This window comes from Alternaria arborescens (assembly GCF_004154835.1).
Source record: "Alternaria arborescens strain FERA 675 chromosome Unknown contig_1, whole genome shotgun sequence".
NCBI lineage: Eukaryota > Fungi > Ascomycota > Dothideomycetes > Pleosporales > Pleosporaceae > Alternaria > Alternaria arborescens.
Genome location: NW_021167856.1, coordinates 1,091,105 through 1,114,451, shown reverse-complemented (window position 1 = coordinate 1,114,451; position 23,347 = coordinate 1,091,105). Strand labels below are relative to the sequence as shown.

Here is a 23,347-nt window from a genome sequence, read left to right as displayed (position 1 = left end):
TTCGATTTTTTTGGGGAAAGGCTGGGCTCATATGTCAGGGCTTTTGGCAGCTCAAAACGACTGATTTTAGCGTCATAGAAATATATATATATATATATATATTCACACGGCACACCAAGTACTGTGCCTAATCTGCTCTCTGTATACCGTCTGCCCAGCTCGGTTCGATGCCGCTACAAACATCCACATAGGCATCCCACCTCCTCAACTCCTTTTGCCTGTCCACCCCACCCCACTCCTCAGCGTTCCACCCATTCTCGACACCCTGCGTAGTCCAGAACATGGTCCACTGATCACCTGGCAAGTTCCACATACCCTTGCTCCTCTCCTGGTACCACTTGTTCACAGGATTGCTGGTCCGACTCCTCCAGACTACACCATCAGGAAAGCATGTCCGCGTCAGGGCGGCCCAGACGATGTCTGAAACGCCACCAGAGCCTTGCGAAGACGTGAGGACGGCGAATTTATCGAGATAAGGGACATAGTAGGGTGAATCTCGGGATGGGTTGACAGGAAAGTCGAGTCCATGGAGAGATTTGGGCGTCTCCCATGTGCAGATTGCGCCGCCTTCATAGTCACCCGCTACAATGATGCCGGCAACACGGCCGCGGATACGATCAAGGTAGTTCTTGGGATGGAGTTTTCGTCGGAATGAGTCGTCGATAAGATCGACAAGTTTGGGAAAGTTGATGCGCGGGTCGTCTGCTAGCTCTATGCTTGGGTTTGCTGCAGAAGGTGGCTGCCATGGTCCGTGAATTCGCGGGTCTGGAATCATGGTAAGGGGTACGCCTTTTTTGAAGAACGTGGCAGGGTTTGGTGTAGTCGATCCCAAGAAACGAGAAGTTGGTGATGTCGGGAGCGACGAGGATGTCATCGGCTTGTCGGTCAACACGTTGTGCAGCAGAGGATTTTTCGCAGGCGAGGTGCGCGCATCATCGGGTATAGCCTTCCTTGCAGCTTCTAGCGGCGTGAGAACGAGGCCAGAGGAGGATGGAGGTAGCAGTTTTAGGCCGCGCTCGAGCACGTCGAGATTCTTCAGATGGCGCATCGGAGCCGAGTTGCTAATCTGCTGTGGCTCTGCGCCTGGTGTTGATGCCACTTCTTCCTCGACAAACTTTGAGAATGGATTTCCAGTACCAAGCGATACTGCATTTTGGGTCTTGTCATCCGGGATTGCTGACGATAGCTGCAGGAGCTCCTTCTTGATATCGCGATACTCGGCTTCTAGGTTGACGAAAACATGGGCGCCATCTGCTCGTTTTTCAGATGGTATGCCACCAAGCGGATCGAGGATGATGATGCGGTCCAAGATAGGCATTTCCACAAGGTCTTGTGTTTTATGCCGTACACCGCCGACTGAGCCATTACTTCCTGTCTGACCGGCGAGGCCAGCAAACTCTCGGACAAGCGCAAGAAGCACGTCGTCTGCTTGAACCCTAACCTTTTTCAGATTTGTGTCGTAGGCGAAGGGCGTGATGACTGGTATGACACCGTCGTCGATTGGTGGGAAGAGTAGGTAGCTGTGCTGAACTTCTACTCCTCCCCGCACCTGGACTGTACTGGGCATGTCGTTGGCTGATGGAGTGCAGCCCAGAGCGTCCTCTACCAACAGACCTCCTGGCTCGTTGTATTCTTCCAGCGCTGCTACTAAACGCAAAGCTTGCTCTCTGACCATGTTTCCATATTCCAGCGTGAACTCTGTGTTGTAGGCGCCGGTGTCGTGGTCGCAATCCAGTACTACAGCGGTACTGAGCCCTAGCTGTGCCATCTGACTCAATGTCAACGCGATATCTCCCAACGTGCGGTCGTCAAGCGTCTGTGGCTGGCGAAGTTTGACAAGTGCCAGATGTGTTGGCTCGTCCTTCTGTTCCGCTTGATACTCCTGTTCCGGGAGCGGCTCGCGCGTAAAGACGGTCGGCTTGTACAAGTCGCCCAAATTGACGCCTGTTCGCAGTGAACCCGACTCGTTGTGTATCTTCTCGCTGACCAGCTCCTTGGCCTTTACTGCGATGGTCGCTTTGCCCTTCTTGGGCGCATCGAATTGCTTCAGAAAGTTGCGCGCATCGCGTTTGCCGGGCGACTCCTTCAGCAGGCGCGTCAACTGCTGGCGTTCGGCGCGCTGTCGCTCTTTCGCTGAGCTTGATGATTTCCGCACGTAGGTGGTGGACGTGGAGAGACGCGCATGTTGGATCTTTTCGAAGACTTTACGACTGTCATCGCGCTTGGGAAGCTGCTTGTTGTCAGTATGGTTACGATTATGAATCGCTGTGTCGCACGCACCTTGTTTGTAGCCTTCCCCAAGCCCCTCGCGGGGGCTTTGCTCCAGATGAACATGCTTCATGCTACCGTCCAGCCGCTGAACACATCACAGACCGAATTTTCGCAACTGGGAGCTCGGAGCAGACGTATGACTCTGCAATTGTGTGGGGAAGTGCGCCCGCATCCGCATTTTCGAGGGCCCAAACATCGATAACAGCGTGGGAACGTCATTTGCTGGTAACCGACATCGGCCCGGCTGTGCCCTTATCCCCGGGTCTACTGACGGATGACGACGATGAACACCATGACGAAGCGCTTACTCACGGTAGGCAAGATAGAGGCACTGAATGGTATAAGTTGTTGCACTTGGCATTGTGTCTTCATGACCCGCAAATACACGTCCAGTTCAGATCCCAGAAGGAATTATGGCGCCACAACTCGCTTGGATTGGCCTCGGCAACATGGGCAGGGTAAGTATATACCATTGTCACTCGACATGTCACTAACTTGAAAAGGGCATGTGCAAAGTATGAAGCATCGAAACCTATCGTGCAAATTTCATGCTAAATGAATGTCGCAGAACTTGGTTGAGAAGGGCAACCTTGACAAACCCCTGATCCTTTACAACCGCACAAAATCTCGCTCCGAAGATCTCGCCTCTAAACTTGGTGGTTCCAAGACAAAAGTTGTTGACACCATCAGCGATGCAGTCAAGTCTTCCGACATCATCTTCATGTGTCTGGGCGATGATGCAGCTGTCAATTCTGCTGTTGATGCGATGCTCGAAGCCGGTGTTAATGGCAAACTCGTTGTAGACTGCTCTACCGTGCACCCTGATACAACAAATGGACTAGAGAAGAAGATAACAGAAAAAGGTGGTGAATTCGTAGGCATGCCTGGTGGGTTTTGCATGTTACTGCACTCAAGCAGCCGAGTCTAACATCGTTCCAGTGTTCGGCGCCCCAGCCATGGCAGATAATGGCCAACTGGTTTGTGTGTCGGCAGGCTCAAAGGCCTCTTGCGAAAAAGCAGTCCCGTATACGACAGGTGTGATGGGCCGCGCAAATATCGACTTCTCAGGGCAACCAGCAGGAAATGCTACACTCATGAAGGTCATCGGCAACACTTTCATCCTTAACATGGTCTCTCAGCTGTCCGAGGGCCACGTTCTAGCTGAAAAATCTGGACTCGGAGTAGACAACCTCCACACGTTCATCTCCACAATGTTTCCCGGCCCTTACACAGCGTACTCGCAGCGCATGTTGGCAGGGGACTACTACCAGCGCGAGGAACCCCTCTTCCACATTGATCTAGCGAGAAAGGATGCAAGACATGCCATGTCACTGGCGGAAAGCAGTGGCGCGAAGGAGAGCATGAAGATGCTGAAACTAGCGCAGGGAAGGTTGGACGGTGTGAAGAGTGAGATCGGCGATAAAGGAGATATCCCAAGTGTGTATGGAGTTGTAAGGAAGGAGAGCGGATTGGATTTCAAGAACAAGGGCTAGAGGGGTAAATCTTCCATGGCATTTCTAGAATATTAAGATGATCTTCCTCATATGATGGCGTCGCAACGTTCGTGCTTGCGATGAGGTTCACCCAAGCGCCCAAGCGATATCTACGTGGCGCTAAATGCTCCTGCCGTCCCTACGAGCATGGTAATGGCGATCCGAACTCGACTTACTTTCCACAGTCACAGCAGACGCATGTGTATTTCAGCCTGCGGCTTTTCAACGCGGCTTAAACATGACGCGACATGGCTGATCACTACCCGATGCAACCTCTCTCGATGCACGTCGTCGGTCTAACTCTGCCGAGGATGCATCATCTGTCAGAACATTCTCCCAACGTCGCATCACGCTAGTCTTCTCAGCGTTAAAATCCCCAGGTTTTACCCCAGCTTCTCCCCTCCCCACTCACTTGATGAGGTCAAGCTTCGCCTTGGCTGCAACGGCGGGTTCAATAAATCAACCTCTGAGATCGAGCCTCTTGTGACGAAACCTGGTAGCCATGCACATGGCCTGACGGCCGATAACCTTGCCGCTACCTCACGTGGGTGAGAGGTACTTGAAAGGCCTCGAGACCCTGCAGCTTCTCCACGTCGCGACTGCCCCAACTTCACTACTCTGTTCAACCCAACACTCATGCTCGCTTCTTCCGTCCAATTCACAACGTGATCAACATTGCCAACTTACCTATCGCTAGGCGGTATTCCTATCGCATCACAAGCACAACATGGGTTTCCTCCGGAGGCCTACACTGCGCAGTCGCGACGATCAGAGGACGCGCGCTGCTGAACTCACTTTGCGCGAGTCCATTTATCCCCTCTGCCTCGTCACCATTCTTTTCTTCCTTTGGGTGAGCCATGACATCGCGCTACTACATGGAAGCAATTGACTGATCACCACCCAGGGTTTCTCGTACGGTCTCATTGATACCCTGAACAAGCACTTCCAGGACGTCCTTGGTATAACCCGCGCTCGCTCGTCCGGCTTGCAGGCAGCGTACTTCGGCGCATACCCACTTGCTTCACTCGGACATGCCAACTGGCTACTGCGCCACTGGGGTTACAAAGCAACCTTTATCTGGGGACTGTGCCTGTATGGTTTAGGTTCTCTGCTCGCGTGGCCATGCCTCGTATACCGTTCGTTTGGAGGCTTCTGCGTAGCTATCTTCGTGATCGGCAATGGACTAGGCTCGCTAGAGACAGCAGCGAACCCCTACCTAGCTGGTACGTACTTGTCGCTGAGATGTCCTATCATATACTGACAGCGGTAGTCTGTGGACCGCCTAAATATTCTGAAATCAGGATCAACATCGCGCAAGCCTTCAACGGTATTGGCACTGTGGTTGCACCGGTTCTTGGGTCCTATGTCTTCTTCAACCACGTAGGAACCGATCAAGCATCCCTTGAAAACGTGCAATGGACATATCTCGGTATCGCATGTTTCGTCTTTGCCCTCGCGATCTTGTATTACTTTACAGAGATTCCCGAGATCACTGGTAGGTTGCTCCATAGAACAGACGTTAAAAGCCGCTAATGTTCTGCAGATGCCGACATGGCTTTCCAGGCTGAGAGTACGCATGCAGGTACTGACGTGAAGCCTTTCCGCAAGCAATACCGCTTGTTCCATGCGACCTTTGCTCAGTTCTGCTATACTGGAGCGCAGGTGGCTATAGCCGGAGCGTTCATCAACTACGTGGTCGAGACACGAGTTACGTCCAGCGGCGAAACAGACAACTCGACAGCAGCACGTTTCCTTGCTGGTGCACAGGGCTGTTTCACCATGGGCAGATTCGTGGGTAGTGCCCTCATGAAGTTTGTCAAACCGCGATGGGTATTCCTCGTCTTCATGACCATGTGCATCATCTTCATTATCCCAGCTATTACCGAGCGAGGCAATACTGGTATGAGCATGCTCTACATTGTACTCTTCTTCGAAAGTATCATCTTCCCGACGATCGTTGCGCTCGGCATGCGCGGACTGGGCAAGTATTCCAAGCGTGGCTCAGGTTTCATCGTGGCTGGTGTCTCTGGTGGTGCTGTCGTACCTCCGTTGCTATTTGGCGCGAGTGACACGCTCGGAAAGGCAAGGCCTTTTGAAGGATATTCGCCAACTGCCATTGCGATGACTGTTCCACTGGCGTTCTTCGTCGCAGCGTGGAGCTACTCTTTCTGCGTCAACTTCGTGCCGGCCTACCGTAATGTGGCAGATAAGTTCTCGACGGCTGAGATCGGCATCAGCAATGCGCATGCGAATGATCCGGAAAGCCAGATGGAGCAGACGGATGGTGGCGTACTTGGTAAGAACGAGTCGCCAGCACATACCGAGGCGGTGGATGTGGACAGGAAGACATAGGATGACTCTCTTGTCGAGCCGGATGAGACGGACAAGACCGAATTAGCTGTGAAGCCTGCTGATGGCGAGGGAGTAGAAATTGAGACTGCGAGGAGGCATAGCTATCCATGAGGTCTTGAGATCATCACACATCAGAAAGACGGAAATGAAAAGCGTTACATTCGTGTCTACTACTCCAATCCGATGCAAACGAATACGAGAAGGATGTGCTGACAGGAGATGGCACCGGGAATAGACTTGGCCGCGACAGCTTGGCGCTAGAACAAAGTGAGGCGCATGCATGTTCCCGTATTGTGAGGACGTGTATGTACCCCACCATTTGCTCGCAAGCAGGGCTGTATTGGTGGTAAGCTAACATTAGTAGTGATGACGACGGAGGCGTGCGTAATGTACTCGGTGTCAGGGTGGCAAATATCGTCGTGCAAGTGCATTGAGGTTGGCCTGCATACTACTCGTGGTATGTCAAAGGGACGATCTCAAGTCGCGCACGTCTCAGGGCGAGGCGTAGCAGTTGAGCGTCTGCCGTGATAGCCGTATGGTGAGCGTGATGTAATTTTGGATGGTCCCTGGAGATGGTGGTCAAGGGTCCTGATCGGCGACTGCAGGGTATCATCACCCGCCCACTGCAAAGTAGAAGCAGCAGGCGGCAGAAGGACAATGTATATGGGAAACTTCGTAGCGACGCGTATTGGCGTATAGCTGGCAGTTTAGTCCGTCGACTCGGGGCGGGCACGGACTTCTCCACCGTCCCGTTAGTGAGGGTTCGTTAGCACAGCCCGCTGGAGAGCTGCAGGTGCCGAGCAGCCGTAGCCGTGCCTGGAGTGACGCGGGCCTCAGTACACAATCACAGTCTCACGTCGTTCTGTCCACCACCAGGTCATGTCGACTGTCTCTCGCTGCGCCGACTGTTCCCCCCCGCAGATTTAGATCGCAACCACGAAGAATGCGGCCGTCATGGACAAAAAGGCGCTCCTCTCCCCGTGGAAAGCACAAAACTAGGCTACCAGCACCGCCAGTAGCTGACAGACAATAGCGGCCTCGTCTTAGCATCCGGTTACTTGAGCACTGCAACCCCCGTCGACTACTCCTTCGCCTTTGACAAGCCGCTGCACACTGTCGCCGTCGTCTTACTGCTGACTGGTCTCGCCATTGTCGCAATTGAGGCCTGGTCGTCGCGCAGTAGCCAGCCGCAACCGCCGACAAGATATATCGCCATAGCGCTGAACCAGGTCCAGAGCAGACATGTCGCCGAAGAGATATGGACAGAGGCAGGCCAGCCAGGGAGACGGCGAGGCTGGAGTGTGAGGGCTGTCGGCGCCCTGCTGGCCGTCCTGTTGTTCGCAATCTGCGGCCGCATAGCCATCTTCTACCGCGTTACCAAAGACGTCGAGTGCAGTGGTCCTTCTGCATTAGTATGCATGTCCAAGCCATTGCACGAGCCGTACTGACCAACTCAGGCATTTCTCCCTCTCGTCGCTGCCCTCTACCACAGCATTCGTCACCCTAGCCAGCGACAATACCCCGCCTGGAGTGCTGACACGCGCCCACGTACCCAGCTCGACTCCGTCTACAGCTTTGTCTTCGATGGCTCCACACGCTACATCATTCCTTCTTTCCTGCTCTCCGTCAGCAGCTTCCTCGTCATCATCAAGTCCAGCGCATTGCGCTCCACCTTCATCTGCCCCATCGCAGATTCGACAGCGACTACAATTCCTTCCCTTCAATTCTTTGCCTTCTTGCTCGACAGTGTTATTGTCCAGATCTCATACCGTCTGATCGACGATGGCATCTCCGAGGCCGATGACTGGACCATCCACCTCCAGGATGGTACCTCGAATCACCTGCTAGTTGGCTTGACACTTACTGTATGTTGATCACCATTCTACACCCCTGCACATCTAACTCCGAATAGGCATCTTCTTTAGTCCTTCTTGTCGCAGGCATTATCATATACCCCGCTATGCCCGAGCATCGCGAGTGGATGCTCTCATTTCCGTCTGAATATCTCCTTGGTCTTTTGCGTTTATCGTTGATGATACCCTTTATGACGTTATGTTTTCTCAAATCGGTATGTTGCCATTGCCCCTCTTGTCACCATCTCACTGACCACAAAGGCTCGATTGTACGGCGTTATGAGCGCATTGCTCCTGGCCGCATTTTCCTCTGCATATATCGGCGTTCTTCGAGCCCTAGGCACCGGCGTTTCCTACTCATTTCCACCAAAATCCACCGTTGGACTTGTTTTGTGTTTGACTTTGCTCACCATTGCGCTCATCCTCTATCTCGTCACAGACACCAACATCGAAACCCGCATACGTTCCAAAGTGCCGGTTCGTCTGGGCAGGAACCAGTCGGCCGGTTTCATCGTATTGCTGATCGCCTTCTCCATCGGTGTCGTTGTATATCGCCGGCACGGTCCTGTTCTCGAGCATCCCATCACTACTCTGATCGACGTTGCGACAGTTCAACACGATCGATGGGCATCGCAGGCTTACCGGAGTCGATCTCTCACTGAGGCTGTTGTAAATTATCGGCAACGCTATCATCGCGACCCCCCACCCAATTTCGACAAGTGGTACCACTTCGCCATCAGCCGAAACTCCATTGTAATCGACGACTACGACAACATCGAAAAAGACTTGGCACCCTTCTCATCTTTCAACGCTGACGACCTTCGACTACGTACTGCCACTGTCTTGGCCACGCATGAAGGGGTGGGTGGGATCCGCATAAGAGACGGGAAGGTGGAAGTGTTCAACAATGTACCCGATACGCACCGTTGGATGATGGATGGTGCGGCGACCATGATACAGCGATTTGCTCAATCGCTCCCTGATATGGATCTCGCCTTGAACCTGAATGATGAGAGTCGTGTCGCTGTACCGTACGAACGTTTACAGGATGCACTGGATAACCCGCAACCGTACCCTACACCTGAGCCTTCTCGTCCTACGAAAGATTTCAGTGCTAATCGTGCGGAAAAGTGGCCGGATGTTGACCGTGTACGATCGGATCCAAACTTCTTCAGCGACGCTCGCATCAAGTCCTCTTTTGAGACATACGGATCCGTCGCCTGCCCACCCGAATCGCGCGCGCGGAGAGAACGCCACTGGTATACGAAATCCTTTTGCCACACCTGTACTCAAGGTCACTCGATGGGCGCCTTCATAGCGAATTGGAGTCTCTCGTCTGAGCCCTGTCATCAGCCAGATATCGCCAATTTGCATGGCATGCACCTCAGTCCAGCTAGCCTGATGGGTACTCATGACATGGTCCCAATCTTTAGTCAGAGCCGCGCTCCAGGTTATGCCGATATCAGATACCCATCGCCGTGGAATTATATGGAAAAGACCAAGTATGGATTTGATGAAAAGTTTCCTGATCCTCACTTTCAAGATAAAGTAAATGTACTTTTCTGGCGCGGGACGACCACTGAGGGCGTGACTACGCACGGCACATGGAAAGGCATGCTTCGCCAGCGACTTGTGCATCTCATGAACAACGAAACCTCCCGCCAACCTATCCTCCTCCCGAAACCTGACCATAGCGGCCATCTGGAATACATGCTGAAACGCACGAGCGACATCAAAAGACTTCTCGAGACCAAGACTGATGTCCGCCTTGTCGGTCCGATCGCGCGCTGCGCAGGGCAAGACTGCACCGGCCAGACACGCGAGTTCGGCTTTGGTGATCCTATCGATTTCAAGCAACACTGGCGCTACCGATACTTGGTCGATACTGACGGCGCTGGCTTCTCTGGTCGATTTATTCCCTTTCTACAGTCCAACTCCGTCGTCTTCAAAGCTGCCCTCTTCCGTGAATGGTACGAAGGCCGTCTCACCGCTTGGAAACACTTCGTTCCTGTGGACCTCCGCCTGCACGACCTCTTCTCTTCGCTCGCCTACTTCGGCGGATATGGTGTTGAGGCAAGGAACAAACGCATGATGGAGGGCCAAATCAAGGCAGCGGAGAAGATTGCACGTGATGGCAAAGTGTGGACTGAGAAGGTGCTGAGGAAAGAGGATATGGAGGTTTACATGTTCAGGCTCTTGCTTGAGTGGGGGAGGCTGACGGATGACGCGAGGACTGAAGTTGGCTTCCGCATAGAGAAGGGGAAAACGAGTGCTAGTGAGAGGATGAGCAGTGTCGAGCGAGAGGTGGAAGAGTTGTGACATCGTATCTAAGCCAGGCGTTTAGACAATGACGTTTCAGGTGGGATAGCATTGCATGGCGTACACTCCCAGTCGGAGAACAATTGTTGAAATTTCTGTCACTCGCGAGCCGCTCATATATGTATTTTGTTGTGCTGGTGACCAACGTCATCGTCTCTCTGCTAGCCAAGGCTAGCTGCGTGGCCCGATCAACAGACCGCTTTACAGCAGTCTATATAAAGTATTCATCTCTGCCTCCAATGCGTCTCCGTTCCCTCCTAACAAACTCTTCTGTCTTGATGTACCAAAACATACCTCGCACAGATTTCATGGACTGAACTCTTTCTCCAAACCTCAAATCAAAATGTACATGAGCCGGCCGGTTGGAAAGCTTTTCCTCCATACAAGAAACACAGATAGCATGTGTCCCATGGGTTACTGGAAACCTGCTCCCCTGAGATCTAAAAGGGTGAAAAGGTCTTTCCATGTTTGCTAGCTGTGGTCTCTCTTGATACGAAAATTCTGGGGTTTCGATAAGCCGGCACGTAACGTAGCGTGTTTGGGCGAGAGCATAAAATCACAGTCTCAGGCTGTGCTTTTCTCCTCTCTGCGAATTGTTATTCAAAGACCAAAAATTGACAAATCAGAAACAGATGGAGTGTGTGGGAGTGGCTGCACAAAATCAAACGTTTTTTTGGGCTATGGGTGTGCTGTTGTTCGCTCTCTCTGCTATAAAGAAGGGGACCGTATGTTGGATGTTTTGCTGCAGCTTTGTCTTCTCTTTTCTCGTTAAAGAAAGGTTGAAATACTCCAAAAAGCGAACACCAAACACTTATGGAGTTTGCTTCTCAAGAGCGCGACGCAGCGAGCCACATATGTTGTGCCGAACTGAGGGGTACGTATTGAGAATTGTTCTCGTGCTCGGTGAAATATTTTGCTACAAGACACGATCTGGGAGATGAAGAAAATACGAAAAGACACATCTTTATGCCCATGTCCTGTCGCAGCATGGCCTTACCTCTGAAGAACGCACCACGTGGTATCACTATGTGCGTTTTTCCCTCCCCTCTTCTCAAACATGCTTTCCCTCAAAGATGTTGGTAAATCACAGATATTCTGCCGGATACCACAAGTCAAGAGACCTTTCTCTCTGCGTTTCTCCGCTCAGCGAGATCTATCACGCTCTATCACCAACTAAGTAGCGAGATTACCATGACTCTCTGGCTCCTTTTGACGTGTGCTGGGCGAGATCTTTACCTCAGTGAGAACGTCTTTGCACTAAAAAATTCAGGCCATTCCAGCATGTGGTTGTATTTGCTCATAGAAGAGCAGAAAATCGGCTCGCTTTATTCATATGACCTGCTTGACACTCAATACGATAAGGAAGTCGGGAGACTTGCAAGGAGCAATAGTGTATTCTGTAGTGTATATAAAAACATCTTTTGCCGATCCAATTCATCCTTCATACCAATCAATTCTTTCATGAGTTTACCAAAATTGAACCAACCGAATCGCATATGTCCGTCTGGTTCTGTTCTCCAAAAGGTGGTCAGAACGCAATATGTGACGTCTCACACGTCCCGGTCGCTAGTTCAAACTCATCATGCAGTCATCTCACCTCGCTCACAATTATCGTAATCATTTCGATCGATTGGTTCTTTACACCTAGCTGATCTGCTGCACTCTCAAAAGCTCAACGATTGACTTCCATGTCGATTCCACCGTTCCTGTTAACAGCCAAAGACAGCACGACAGATCCCGGAATTTGCGAAGACGATCGCTTTACATACCAGGAGTGATATGATATCATCAGGATGTACGACCAGAGGTGTACAACTGACGATTCATGGTATCAACGTCAGTAAACCTCGGTATCCGAACATCGTGTGACACATTTACTAACTTCGTTGATTGTACTCTAGGCTGCAAAGAAAGTCTCTCGGACAAATGCCCAGATGGCCCATCGAAACGTCGCTCGCTTCTTGGATCGCGATCGTCTTCGTCATACTGGCCATCGTCCGGTGCTTCCAGATCCAAGGGCCGACGCACCTCAGCCTTATCCCTGGCTTCCACAAACGGTTTTCCCTCCCCTGATCACCCACTCCAAATGAAGTTCGAGAGAGTACTAGTCAAGAGTCATGATGTGACGCAAAGTGCTGTGGAAGTCTGCCAAAGCACTGGCAGCATCGGACCCGACTTCTTCTCCGAACATGAGCAGATGTTCTGTGATATGACGACACGCGAACTTTATCCAGCATGTAATGCTACAGTTCAGACTGAATGCTTTGATCCTATCCAGAATATGACACGAACCGAGACGACGGACGGCATGATTAAACGTGGCGAGCAGAGCACCTATATATATGTGAAAGAGTGGCTGTGAATGCGAACAAGCAGTTGAGGAATCTGCAGCACTGTTCTGCAGAACTGGCAGCCGAAGAGATGATTTGAGAATAAAATCATGGAGGGATAATGAGCATGATCAAAGATAGTCCACGTTACAATGAGTGACAATGTGTCATAGTTGGGTGCAGTTCTCCGTAACTAATACTTCATACTCCTCATCCCCCTCTTATGACTAGGGCTGTCCATCCAAGTCTCCTTGAATTGTTCTTCTCCATCATCATCTTGATCCACATCTCCCAGATCAATGCCAGTGACACCATCCGGATCCTCATCATCAAACTCCTCTTGCCCACCAGCAGCACCATCCGGACTCCAAACCGGACTCGTGGCAATCCTCGGTCTAGATTTGAACACCCTGTCATAGTCTATCTCGTCGCTAAACAACTGCTCTGTTGGCGTACGCTCAATACTTTCCGACTTGGCCTGCTCCAAGCTTTCGAAAGATTTACGAGTCCGTGGCGTATCGAACTGGTTGACAGGGAACAGGGATGAGCGGCTGGACTGGCGTTTCTCTTTCTTTGTTGTGTCCGTCTCGGAGGGGCGGGATCTCGATTGCATAGCCTCCATAGTTTGTCGGGTGCGCTCTGCCAGTGTTGCACGTCGGTCGCCATCTTCATCTCCCGTGATGGAGGGGATCGCAGGAGGGCCCATAGACGGAAGCGGCAGATCTGGTGACTCTGGAACAGACTCATAGGATTGACTTCGCGCCATTGTCATGCGTGTACGTTCGATGAGCGAGAGGGACATGCGTGGTTGGGGTTTCTTGACTGGAGATGGGGTTGCGTTACCGATAGAGTTGATGATCTGGTCCGCAAGTGCCTCTTCGGCATCGACTTCTGGTGGGTCAAAGATTGGGATTGGCGGTTCAGAGGTACGTTCCGGTGAGGCTTTAGACAGATTATCTGGTGATTCTGCTCTTTGCTCAGAGTGATCAGTGATGGTAGGTTCTGGGGAACAAGTCCCGTCGGCTGGCTCGGAAGCTGGGGGTGCGGTCGCTGATACTGGTGTGCTTTCTTGATCAATTTCCGTTGGCGAATCATCACGATAGTTAATCGTGGCACTCGATGCCGATGTATTGCCGATGAGCGTAGCCTCAGAATCTGCGGATGGTGTTGCAGCCGATGCGAGGTGCCGTGATGGTCGAGGCAGGATCGGAATTTGGTCCAAAGAGTTTGGTCTTGAAGGCGACTGTAGTTTGACAGGCTTGGCTGGAACTATTGGCGCCTTTCGTATCGCCTCGGTCTGGGTGGATTTTCTGGTGAGTAGGGGCGGACGAGCCGTCTTTACCGACGAGGTACTTCTATGATGTATGATTGAAGGTCTGACACTAGCCCGGACTGTGGCAGCGCGAGCCAGCTCACTGTCCATGTGGGATAGAATGTCCTGGAACTCCGCTCGCATAGCCGGTCGCCTTATTTTTGCAGACTCCATCGCATGCTTCGCTGATGGCAGCTGGTACTGTGAGTGGTCATCGAACATAAAATCCTTTGCTTTCGCGGCTGTCTGTCCGCTTCCCGATGTCTCCTTCCCGGATTCATCCTTTTGTAGCTCTTCATGGAAAGCCTTCCACTTTTGCAATCTCTCTTGTTGCTCATGCACTCTTGCCTGTAGATTTTCAAGTAGTCCAGTCTCAGGCGCGACCTCGTCCAGCTTCCGGCCATTTTCTACCATGTGCCAGACTTTGTCAAAACGGCTGGTAAGAAATGCATCCTCCGCTTGGACATTGTCGCCCCGCAACATTACATCTAACCACTTCTGGTTTCCAATCCAGTTGTCCTTGAGTTGCTTCTTGACGGCATTGGCTTCTTTCTGTGACACGGCCGGTTTCTGTGCGTGGGGGGTGTCTTTGGTCTTGCGTATGCGGCGATTTATGTCTTCAGCCTTCTTATCCAAAAGGCCATGGAACTCCATGTATTGCTTCCTCTTCTCTTCTTTCCGTCTCAGCACATTGACTAGGGACGCCTTGTGCGCGATTGCCAGAGGCAGTAATGACCGTTGCTGTTCGCCCGAGAGCATCGTCGCCGTCGCCAGTCTTCTCGCGACTGCATCATCTACATCGCCTGCATCTCGCGCTGCGAGAACTTTCTTGAGGACCGCATTGGAGAAGATGGCCAATATCTCGTAGAACTTCTCGCCCTTGCACTCGTCCAACATAGTCTTTCTGAGCACAGACTCTCGTCCCAGGACACCGTTCTTCTTCAATTCGTTTAGACATCGGAATAGCGCAGCGCGGAGGTTCAACGATTGGAGAGGTTCGAGTGGTGGGAAGAAGGGTTGGAGTTTCTACAGCCAGGTCAACCACATGTTAGTAATCAGTTCTGTCCCAACATACTTGCGCCGTCTCATTGGCATCCCAGATCTCGAACAAGCGAAACAAGGCCCATTCAGTCCCACCAATCCTCTGTCGCTGGTCTGCATTCTTGGCAGAGAAAGTCTGTACTGTGATGCCGGGCCAGTCCTCTCGCAAATCGAAATCCAGTAATCGCAGGTTGGTCACGAAGAGTCTAATATCCGGCGTAGATATGGGATTCACGACTTGGGGTTTGGGGATTGACTTGACCGACAAGGTACGCGAATGGCCGTTTGCTGTGGCCGTGGTGGCCGTAGAGGCGGTTGACGGCGGGCGAGACATGATTGCGATCGCAGTGCATACATTCGCGCAGTGTTCCTCGTAGAGAATGCTGAGGCTCGAGCTGCAGGCGTGGTGTTGCGGTGTGACGGTGTGACGGACCCTTGCGTTGTTTGCCAAGGCGGGAGCAATCGATAAACCCCGTTTGTCCCACCATCCTTCTCTTACCAAACAGTCACCGTTGATACGTCACTCGCACACATAATTGCGCCTCTATAAGCACACGTCCTCGCAGTCTCTAATTGTAACATCAAGCAACCATGACAGTGGACGAGGCAACTCAGGTCAATGGCGTGCCCGACACCAACGCCGGCGTACTTGACGCGAATAAAGTAAAGCAGAGTGATTGGTCAGTCGAGAGCGGTATGTCATGAACAGGCGATAGTTCGTCCGTATGCGACACCTCTCTTACTCCTCATTTGTCTTCTTTGTTGCATGACTAACGCGCTCTATAGTCCTTGCAGCAAACAACCTCCGCTACACTGAGAACACCGACTCGCCCGTCCCCTTCTTCCACCTCCTCGAGCGCTTAAAGACTACCAAACGCGCAGGATGGCAGCGCTTCCACATTGGAGACGGCGAGTCTATATCCGACCACATGTACCGCATGAGCATCCTCACCATGATGGCGCCCGCGTCTCTGAGCTCGAAACTGGATATTGCCAGATGCTGCCGCATGGCTGTTATCCACGACATGGCTGAGGCGCTTGTCGGCGACATCACACCTGTAGACGGAGTTTCGAAGGAGGAGAAGAGCAGGAGAGAAGCCGAGACAATGGACTACATCTGTACCACCCTGCTGGGCAAGTTCAACGGGGGACTCAACGGCCAGGACATTAGGGCGATATGGCAGGAATATGAAGACAGCAAAACTCCTGAATCTCTCTTCGTACACGACATTGACAAGATCGAGCTCCTGGTTCAAATGGTAGAATACGAGCGCAAATCAAACTGCGAGCGAGACCTAGGAGAGTTCCAGTGGGTCGCAGGACGCATCAAGAGCGAGGAGGTCCAAGCATGGGCACAGCAGATCTTCCGCGAAAGAGAACAGATGTGGAAAGATGCTGGTAAGACACCGAAGCCTCGCGAGGCATACGAGAGGTCATAGGCTACAACAGAGTCCGGGCACGGAGTATCCAGGTCTCAATATCGACGGACTCACGCACTGGCGTATTTGACGAAGTACAACGACAACGATTTTGTAGACGGTTTTGCATTTGTAGACTTTATATACTTTGGCATGTATACTCGTGTCTTTTTGCAAGCGTGATGGGTTCGCTACTCATAGAATCGTGGTCATCATTCCAACACCCTTACGCCCTACGGACCAAGGACTCGATAAGTTAAGAACTGGACAAACTTATCAATCTCCTCTTTTTCACCTCCCTAGTCGGCGTTCCCGCAAGTCCCGGCGTCCCGACAACCCCTACATCTCCAGCATGATAGTCATCCTTGCTATGTCCACCATCCCCACTTATACTCTTCTTAGCAGCTTTCACTCCCGCCCTGCCATACTCACCTTTCCTAATATTATTACCGGACCTACGTCCATGCCAGTAACACAAGCCGGCACTCGGCCCCCTATACTTTGCATGCAGAGGGCACAAAGGGCTATCAGGAAGATGTTCAGGGACGAGCCATTCAAACTTACGGCGTTCTTCTTCTTCTTGTCGGGCAAGCGCTGTGAGAGTGCGTTCGTCTGGTGTATCAGGGAAATGCGACTGGTGAATACGGTACCAGCCATCATGGCCCAGCATCGGAGACGTTGCTGCTAGCGAAGGGCTGGCTGGTGGTTTGACGCCGAGGTAACTTGAACTATTTCCTTGCACATTGCTCACAATGGCTGTAAGTCCCGGTGTGCCATTTGGTTCAAAATCTACGGGTGTGTGCACGAAATCGCTACGTGGGCCTTCGGGGCCTTCGTCTTCATCGTTGTCTTCGTGGTTGTCGATGTCGCTTGACAGGCTCATGAGCAAAGCATCAGAGTCCCAGTAACCTCCCGGACTAGGTTTGATTTTGGTGCGAACATTCATAGCGCCGCCACCTTGGGCGTCGAAGAAGAAGTTTGCCAACTTGCCCTTCACTTCGCCATTGGCATCGAAAATGGGCGGAGTCGGTACACGCTGAACGCCCGGTGGGATGAAAGCAGGTGGGACAGGTATTTGTGCGAGGGACGTTGATGGAGGTACATGTTTGCCGCGACTAGGATGAACTGAAGATGGAACTTGTTGTTTGCTGCTTACTTCTGCATCCATCTGGTCCGAGATTCTGTTTGACCGTCTGAATGGGTTGATCGAGAAGCGACGACTTAGAGGCTCTACAGGTCTAGGAGAAGAAGGAGCATCCTCGCTAGAGGCTTTACCTAACCAATACCAGCGCCGTGAGCGACTTGCCTTGGACTCACTAGCAATTTTTCGCAGCTCTGATCTCGTTTGAGCTTGGTGTTCTTGGTAAATTCTCTCTTCTGTTGGGGTCCAACTACTGTCCGGTGTCCGAGCTAGAGTTGAATCGCTTGCACTAGTGCCACTCTTGTCACTTCTGCCACTTCTCGTTCTCTTGGACTTTGGACGGCTGATGTAACACCGATCCCTCACCCTCGCCGGCGGTCGTTCGAATTTTGGGCTTTGCGAAGAGAAGAGCGTGTTGGCACCAGGTAAAAGACCTATGCCACTATAGTTGTCGTTCCTCGGCGCTGAGGTGTTGTTGCGAATATAATCCTCTTCGAGAATCGGTGCAGACTTGGTCATCATGGCTGGTTCCCACTGTGGCTGCTCTTTCCGGACCCATGGCGTTTTGGGACTTCTCGAACGTGGGGCACCGAGGCTGCCCATCATATCGACGGGTAAGCGACCGCGAGCGGGTAGATCTGGCATTTGTGCTGGCATGGAAAGATCGAGGTTGACCTTCCTGCGGTCTCGGAGTCCGCCTTTTGACGTCGAGTGTGGGTTCGGCGGTGTAGTCGCGTTGTTCACTGCTGTTGGGGGAGTATCCACGGGTGCCGATGGCTCCTCGATTACAACGGATGGCTTTGAGCCTTTCTCATATGACTCTTTCGACTTGACAAGCGGAAGTGGTGCGAAGGATAGCACACGATCTTTCTTGTGCAGCTTCATGGAAGCTCCATCACCGGAGTCTCGTCGCTGCTGATCTTCTTTGCTTTCTTGAGGACGTGGCATTCTCAAGTTGGGCACATGCTGTACGATGCCTTTGGCGAAGGCCGCTATAGAAGATCTTCTGTTATCGCGGACATAAGAATCACTAGTTTCCACAGACGTAGAAATGGAAGCGGCCGGATAGGTAACCCCAGAAGCGTGTGATTCTATACTATCCATGTGACGAAGCTTGATGTTTTGAAGATCATCTGCATCGTCGATGGTCGTTCTGCGAATGATTTCGTCTAGTGGTGGAGGTGAACTTTGTCGTTCTTGTTCCATCGGCATCTGGTAACGACTATGCCTCTTCTCATCTTCGAGGCTTGGTCGTTGGCCCCAAGCAAACCCCTCCCGTCTGGTCACTTGTCTTGGAGTGAGTCCTTCATCTTTCCCTGCCGTTTCTGTGCCAGTAATCTGGTCGGCATGCTCTTGAAGTGAAGTGTAGTGTCTAGTCAGAGAAGTCGGCGAGCTCGGGCCCAAGACGCTGCCGAGATCGTGAGCAGAGGATGCGAATAGCCCTGATACTTCCGGAGTGTTGATGGAGGAATGCGTGGAGGTATCGCTTGCAAGGGCCCTAATCAATGGCGCCGACAGCATGGGTGGGCCTGCGGTAGATGCCGCTAGTGCAGACGGGACGCAAGCGTGCCCGATCGGTAAAGCATTCAGCTGAGGATATATCTGTCAGTGGTTTCGTCGATGAAGCCAATAGGTATGTCGTAAATGTGTGCGCAGAAAAAATAGGTAACGCGCGATGGTAGGAAACATGGTGCTGTTCAGTCCTGGGATGTAGAGAAAGCCTGTACCTTCAGTTCCCGCATCGGGAAGGAGACATGGACGACAAGACATGTAACGAGGAAGCGGCCAGTAGAGCCAGGGATGCGCATACCCAACTTCCCAACTAGGCTACTAGTTTCATAAACAAGACTCCGCCAACACCATCATATGCAAGCCTATACCGATAGCATCCCAAACTGCAATCCAACCCATGCGCACCGGGTATCCAAAGCATGCCTCATAACGCATTACAAAAACATCAACGACTATCCAGACCCTGATGTGGCTTGTACCACACTTGTACCGTCAACAAACCGTGTGCGGAATATACGGTTCGCATTCTGGAACATGCCGTCCTTCAAACTGACGACGATGAATTGCGATCCCTTGAAACGAGTTTTGAACAGACGACCGATATTTTGTGTGTGTGACAGGTCCAGCGCAGCATCAACTTCGTCCAGAATGTACATCGGCGCAGGCTTGAACTGGAGAAGAGCCATGATAAGAGATAGTGCGATAAGTGACCTAAGAGATGTTAGCGCATGCGTTTCGGGGGAGTACGGGCGGGCGCATACCTTTGGCCACCACTTAGCTCTGTTAGTGACTGCTTCCACACCTTTCCCAGCATAACTTTGACTTCCAGACCATCAGAAATTGTCTTGCCCTCGGGAGGATCCAGCTTTGCGAAACTGCCTGGAAGCAGTTCGTTGAAGATTTGGCCGAAATCGCGGTTGACAATCGTCCATGTCTTGTGGAGCGCCTCTTTCTTATACTCGTCAAGCTTGACGATAGTCTCCTCGATCTTCGATTTATCGCGGATGACCGTCTGCATATTCTTCTTGAGACTCGCCTCTTTCTTCTCAACATTGTCAATCATAGCCATGACCTTCGGGTTAATTTTGTTCTTCTTTTGCTGGAAGTGTTCTTCCAACGACTTTCGCCTGGTCTTTGCGTCGTTCATGTTCACGCCCTTGAAGTCATAAACCGTTCCGGTGCGTCCAAAGAGCTCCGCGTCATTTGCGATGAACTCGTATTCCTTTTCAAGCGCCTTGACATGACTAGCAGCACCTTCTTGTTCTTTGTGGAACCTCTCGATCTCGTGGCCGAGCTTCTGTTGTTCCAGACCACCCTCGGTGATGGATGAGTTCTTTGATCTGATAGCGTCTTCGAGCGAACGAAGCTCTTCATCGAAGCCGGTCAACTTCGCTTGCTCGTCCCTCAGATGGGCTGCAGCTAAGTCGTGTGCGTCCTAGCAATGTCAGTATTGATAAAACCATCATGCTGAGAAAACCTACCTGGACACGAGATTGTTCAGCCAACAACTCGTCCATCTCTGCTTGTTGAGATTGCAGGGTGGTCTGAACCTCCTCAAGCTGCTCTTGTGCTGCCGCAAGGTCGCTACCGCATTGCTCAGATTCGACCATGGCTTCGCGCATCTCGGTCTGCAGTGGCTTGATGGAAGCGCTATTTTTGTTCAAAGCCTTTTTGAGTTTGTCAAGTGATGACTGTAGTTCGGCGAGTTTGCTGTCCTTGTTGCTGCTGAACTCGCTCATGTCGCGCTCGATGCGCTTCACGTCCTTGTTGGCTTCCTCTTGTCGAGATTTCGCCGCCTTGATGTCTTCCTTGAGCTGAGCGATGGTCTGTTTCATTTCCTCCACCGCTTGAATGATCTAGTACAGAATTAGCAATAGTTTCACACCTGAGTGTCAGGCTTGACGTACCGATGACGAGGAGTTGCTGCCAATCTGCTCCTCGGTGAGTTTGATCTCATGCCTTTTGAGGTCGAGCTCCTGCTTCGATTTGCGTGCGGCATCCAACTTCTTCTTCTCCTTAGCCATAGTATCCTGCAAAGACCGGAGCTGGGACTCTTGCGAACCAAGCTCTGTCGTAATCTCGTTAAGCTTTTGAAGAGTGAGGAGAACCCCACTAGATTGAGGCGCGCTACCACCAGACAACACACCAGCAGGGTCATAAGTATCTCCTTGTAGAGTGACACTCTTCATACGCACTGCGGGATCAAAAGTCACGCGCTTAGCGGTCTCGGCGTCCTCACAGACAAGTGTTGATCCGAAAACGTACTCCATGGCGGCGTTGACCTCGTGCTCGTATCCAATCAGCGACAAAGCCAGATCGACTTTGCCTGGTGCAATCTTTTGAGCTGCTCCAATTTTCTCCGCCGACGCTTTGAATGCCGCGATCTTGTTGAGCGGAATGATTGTCACGCGCTTCTTCAGCCTGCCGTTCTCGAGAAGCTGCTTACCAGTAGCAGCTGAGTCGACAACGACGTTGTACAGCCGGCCACCAGCACAAATCTCCAAAGCTGTACCTGCCCTGGTGTGTTCCTTCTCGAGTGTGAAGAGTTGGGCTACAAGACCCTTTACACGAGATCGGTCAAAGTTCGGGGAGGGGTCGCTGTAGCTGAAGTCGATGTTTGCAACTTGTCGCCTCATGCCGTCGGCTTGCTGTCGGAGTTCCCGTATACGTGCTTGAAGATGCGATTCTTGTTGGTACATGTCCGCCTCTTGACCTTCGTTGTAGCCCAGCTTCGCCAGATCCGCCTCTAGCTTCTTGGCTTGGGATTTTAATGCCTCGAGGTCTTTTAGGAGTCCAGAATTTTGTTCTTTTGCCTTCTTCGCTTTGGGCTCATCCTCCTTGATCTGCTTTTCGAGATGCGATATTCTGAGCTTGCTCTGCTCTTGCTCGGTCGCAGCTGCGCTCGCTCGGTTTCTGGCATCTTGCAGTTGGCCCTGATAACCGCCTTCTTGGCCTTCCTTGGACGCCACACCGGTTTGTAGGGTTTGTAGAAGTTCTTCTTTCTTCTCTACCTCCTCTGTTTGCTTGGCCAGCTCGGCGTGGGCTGTCTGGTACTTCTCCTGCAACTTCTCGTACGTCTGCTTCTTCTCATGTAGAAGCTTCTCCAGCTCCTTGACACTCTTCTCAATGCCTTCCTTCCTGTCTGCCTCCTCAGCCATGCTCGTCCTCTTTAGGTCCAGAACCGTCGTTAGGCGGACGATCTCGTGCGAATTTGTCTTGACCTCTTCCTCCAGTGCCTGGAACTTGCCCCCCTTGCGTAACTCCTGCTCGCGTGTTGCCTTTGTCTGTTTGATATCCTCTTGGAGGTTCTCTATCTCCTTCTTCATGCGCACAGAAGATTCGTCTAGGTCCTTCGCCCTTTGCTTCTTGGCCTCAAGGTCTTCGGCAGACTGTTGTAACCGCTCGTTGTATCGTATGTAATCGTACGCAACTACCAGCTTCGTGAGGCGTTCAAGCTCGCTCTGCGTCTGTTGGAAATCGAGGAAAGCACGCTTCTCCATTCGTAGTTTCTCGAGCTTGGGGTCGATTTCGTCTCGTAGTAGCTCGGTGATCTCCTGCACCTTCATCTCCTTCTTTGCCATGGTCTTGTAGGCCTTGTCCCGCCTGTCTTCGAACATGCGCGTTCCAGCAGCCTCCTCAAGCATAGCCAAAATCTCCTTTGCCTTCATGTTCAGCACCTGCATAACCTTTCCCTGTGCGATCATGAAGTTGGGGTTGTTGATGTTGAGCTGCACAGACTGAAACAGGTTCTGTATACTTTGTTGCTGCGCACGGTGTCCGTTGATGAGGTATTTGCTCGCGCCGCCGAGCACGATCTGCCTAGTCACCGATATCTGCGCATGTTCCTCGAAGCCAACGGGGCTCTTCGATTTGTCGCGGTTGTCGAACACGATGGTAACGCTCGCTTTCGTAACGCCTGCTTGGCCGCGCTTGTAGATGAGATCCTGCAGCGGTGTAAGCCTCTCCGTTCTGCATGGTCCTTCCCCTCTCTACACCCACCTGTAAGTTCTGCGCCCGCACCACGCTCAAGTTGTTGATTCCCAGTACGAAACATATCGAATCGAGAATGTTCGACTTTCCAGATCCGTTGAGACCCGTGATTGAATTGAAGCTCTCGTCCCTGCCCAGTTGTCAGTCGCCGGTCTCTTCGCAAGGGGAGCGTAAACAAGCCCTACCAGCCAGAGATGACTGTTCGGACAGCGTATGACTTGTAGCCCTGGATTCATGTTAGAAGGCGCCAAATACAGTCTCGGGCAGTGCTCACATCGATTACAAGTTCTATAATCCTCATGGTGGCTGCATGTG

The 23,347-nt window shown here is 51.9% G+C and overlaps 8 protein-coding genes across 8 annotated transcripts; 4 read left to right on the top strand and 4 right to left on the bottom strand.

Annotated features, from left to right (window-relative positions):
* Nucleotides 1-127: 127 nt before the first annotated feature.
* On the bottom strand, nucleotides 128-2,334 carry AA0111_g418 (Amino-acid acetyltransferase; the record flags this gene model as incomplete). Its single annotated transcript, XM_028650150.1, has 2 exons — nucleotides 128-2,230; nucleotides 2,281-2,334. 2 exons carry the CDS (start codon nucleotides 2,332-2,334, stop codon nucleotides 128-130), a joined length of 2,157 nt encoding a protein of 718 aa, XP_028511821.1.
* A 350-nt stretch (nucleotides 2,335-2,684) lies between these two features.
* On the top strand, nucleotides 2,685-3,764 carry AA0111_g417 (hypothetical protein; the record flags this gene model as incomplete). Its single annotated transcript, XM_028650139.1, has 4 exons — nucleotides 2,685-2,729; nucleotides 2,775-2,786; nucleotides 2,840-3,158; nucleotides 3,211-3,764. 4 exons carry the CDS (start codon nucleotides 2,685-2,687, stop codon nucleotides 3,762-3,764), a joined length of 930 nt encoding a protein of 309 aa, XP_028511818.1.
* A 727-nt stretch (nucleotides 3,765-4,491) lies between these two features.
* AA0111_g416 (hypothetical protein) lies at nucleotides 4,492-6,116 on the top strand (the record flags this gene model as incomplete). Its single annotated transcript, XM_028650128.1, has 4 exons — nucleotides 4,492-4,614; nucleotides 4,669-4,987; nucleotides 5,035-5,259; nucleotides 5,308-6,116. The coding sequence occupies 4 exons, from the start codon at nucleotides 4,492-4,494 to the stop codon at nucleotides 6,114-6,116; spliced, it is 1,476 nt and encodes a 491-aa protein (XP_028511817.1).
* A 954-nt stretch (nucleotides 6,117-7,070) lies between these two features.
* On the top strand, nucleotides 7,071-10,288 carry AA0111_g415 (hypothetical protein; the record flags this gene model as incomplete). The annotated part of the gene is made up of 5 exons (XM_028650117.1): nucleotides 7,071-7,096; nucleotides 7,150-7,528; nucleotides 7,574-7,981; nucleotides 8,029-8,184; nucleotides 8,231-10,288. 5 exons carry the CDS (start codon nucleotides 7,071-7,073, stop codon nucleotides 10,286-10,288), a joined length of 3,027 nt encoding a protein of 1,008 aa, XP_028511820.1.
* Nucleotides 10,289-12,811: 2,523 nt separating this feature from the next.
* AA0111_g414 (hypothetical protein) lies at nucleotides 12,812-15,305 on the bottom strand (the record flags this gene model as incomplete). The annotated part of the gene is made up of 2 exons (XM_028650106.1): nucleotides 12,812-14,956; nucleotides 15,006-15,305. The coding sequence occupies 2 exons, from the start codon at nucleotides 15,303-15,305 to the stop codon at nucleotides 12,812-12,814; spliced, it is 2,445 nt and encodes an 814-aa protein (XP_028511819.1).
* Nucleotides 15,306-15,562: 257 nt separating this feature from the next.
* AA0111_g413 (hypothetical protein) lies at nucleotides 15,563-16,410 on the top strand (the record flags this gene model as incomplete). The annotated part of the gene is made up of 2 exons (XM_028650095.1): nucleotides 15,563-15,665; nucleotides 15,758-16,410. The coding sequence occupies 2 exons, from the start codon at nucleotides 15,563-15,565 to the stop codon at nucleotides 16,408-16,410; spliced, it is 756 nt and encodes a 251-aa protein (XP_028511814.1).
* A 235-nt stretch (nucleotides 16,411-16,645) lies between these two features.
* AA0111_g412 (hypothetical protein) lies at nucleotides 16,646-19,051 on the bottom strand (the record flags this gene model as incomplete). The annotated part of the gene is made up of 1 exon (XM_028650084.1): nucleotides 16,646-19,051. The coding sequence occupies one exon, from the start codon at nucleotides 19,049-19,051 to the stop codon at nucleotides 16,646-16,648; it is 2,406 nt and encodes an 801-aa protein (XP_028511813.1).
* A 443-nt stretch (nucleotides 19,052-19,494) lies between these two features.
* AA0111_g411 (Structural maintenance of chromosomes protein 2) lies at nucleotides 19,495-23,333 on the bottom strand (the record flags this gene model as incomplete). Its single annotated transcript, XM_028650073.1, has 7 exons — nucleotides 19,495-19,753; nucleotides 19,804-20,477; nucleotides 20,524-20,898; nucleotides 20,950-22,986; nucleotides 23,042-23,162; nucleotides 23,218-23,258; nucleotides 23,307-23,333. The coding sequence occupies 7 exons, from the start codon at nucleotides 23,331-23,333 to the stop codon at nucleotides 19,495-19,497; spliced, it is 3,534 nt and encodes a 1,177-aa protein (XP_028511816.1).
* Between the last annotated feature and the right edge of the window lie 14 nt (nucleotides 23,334-23,347).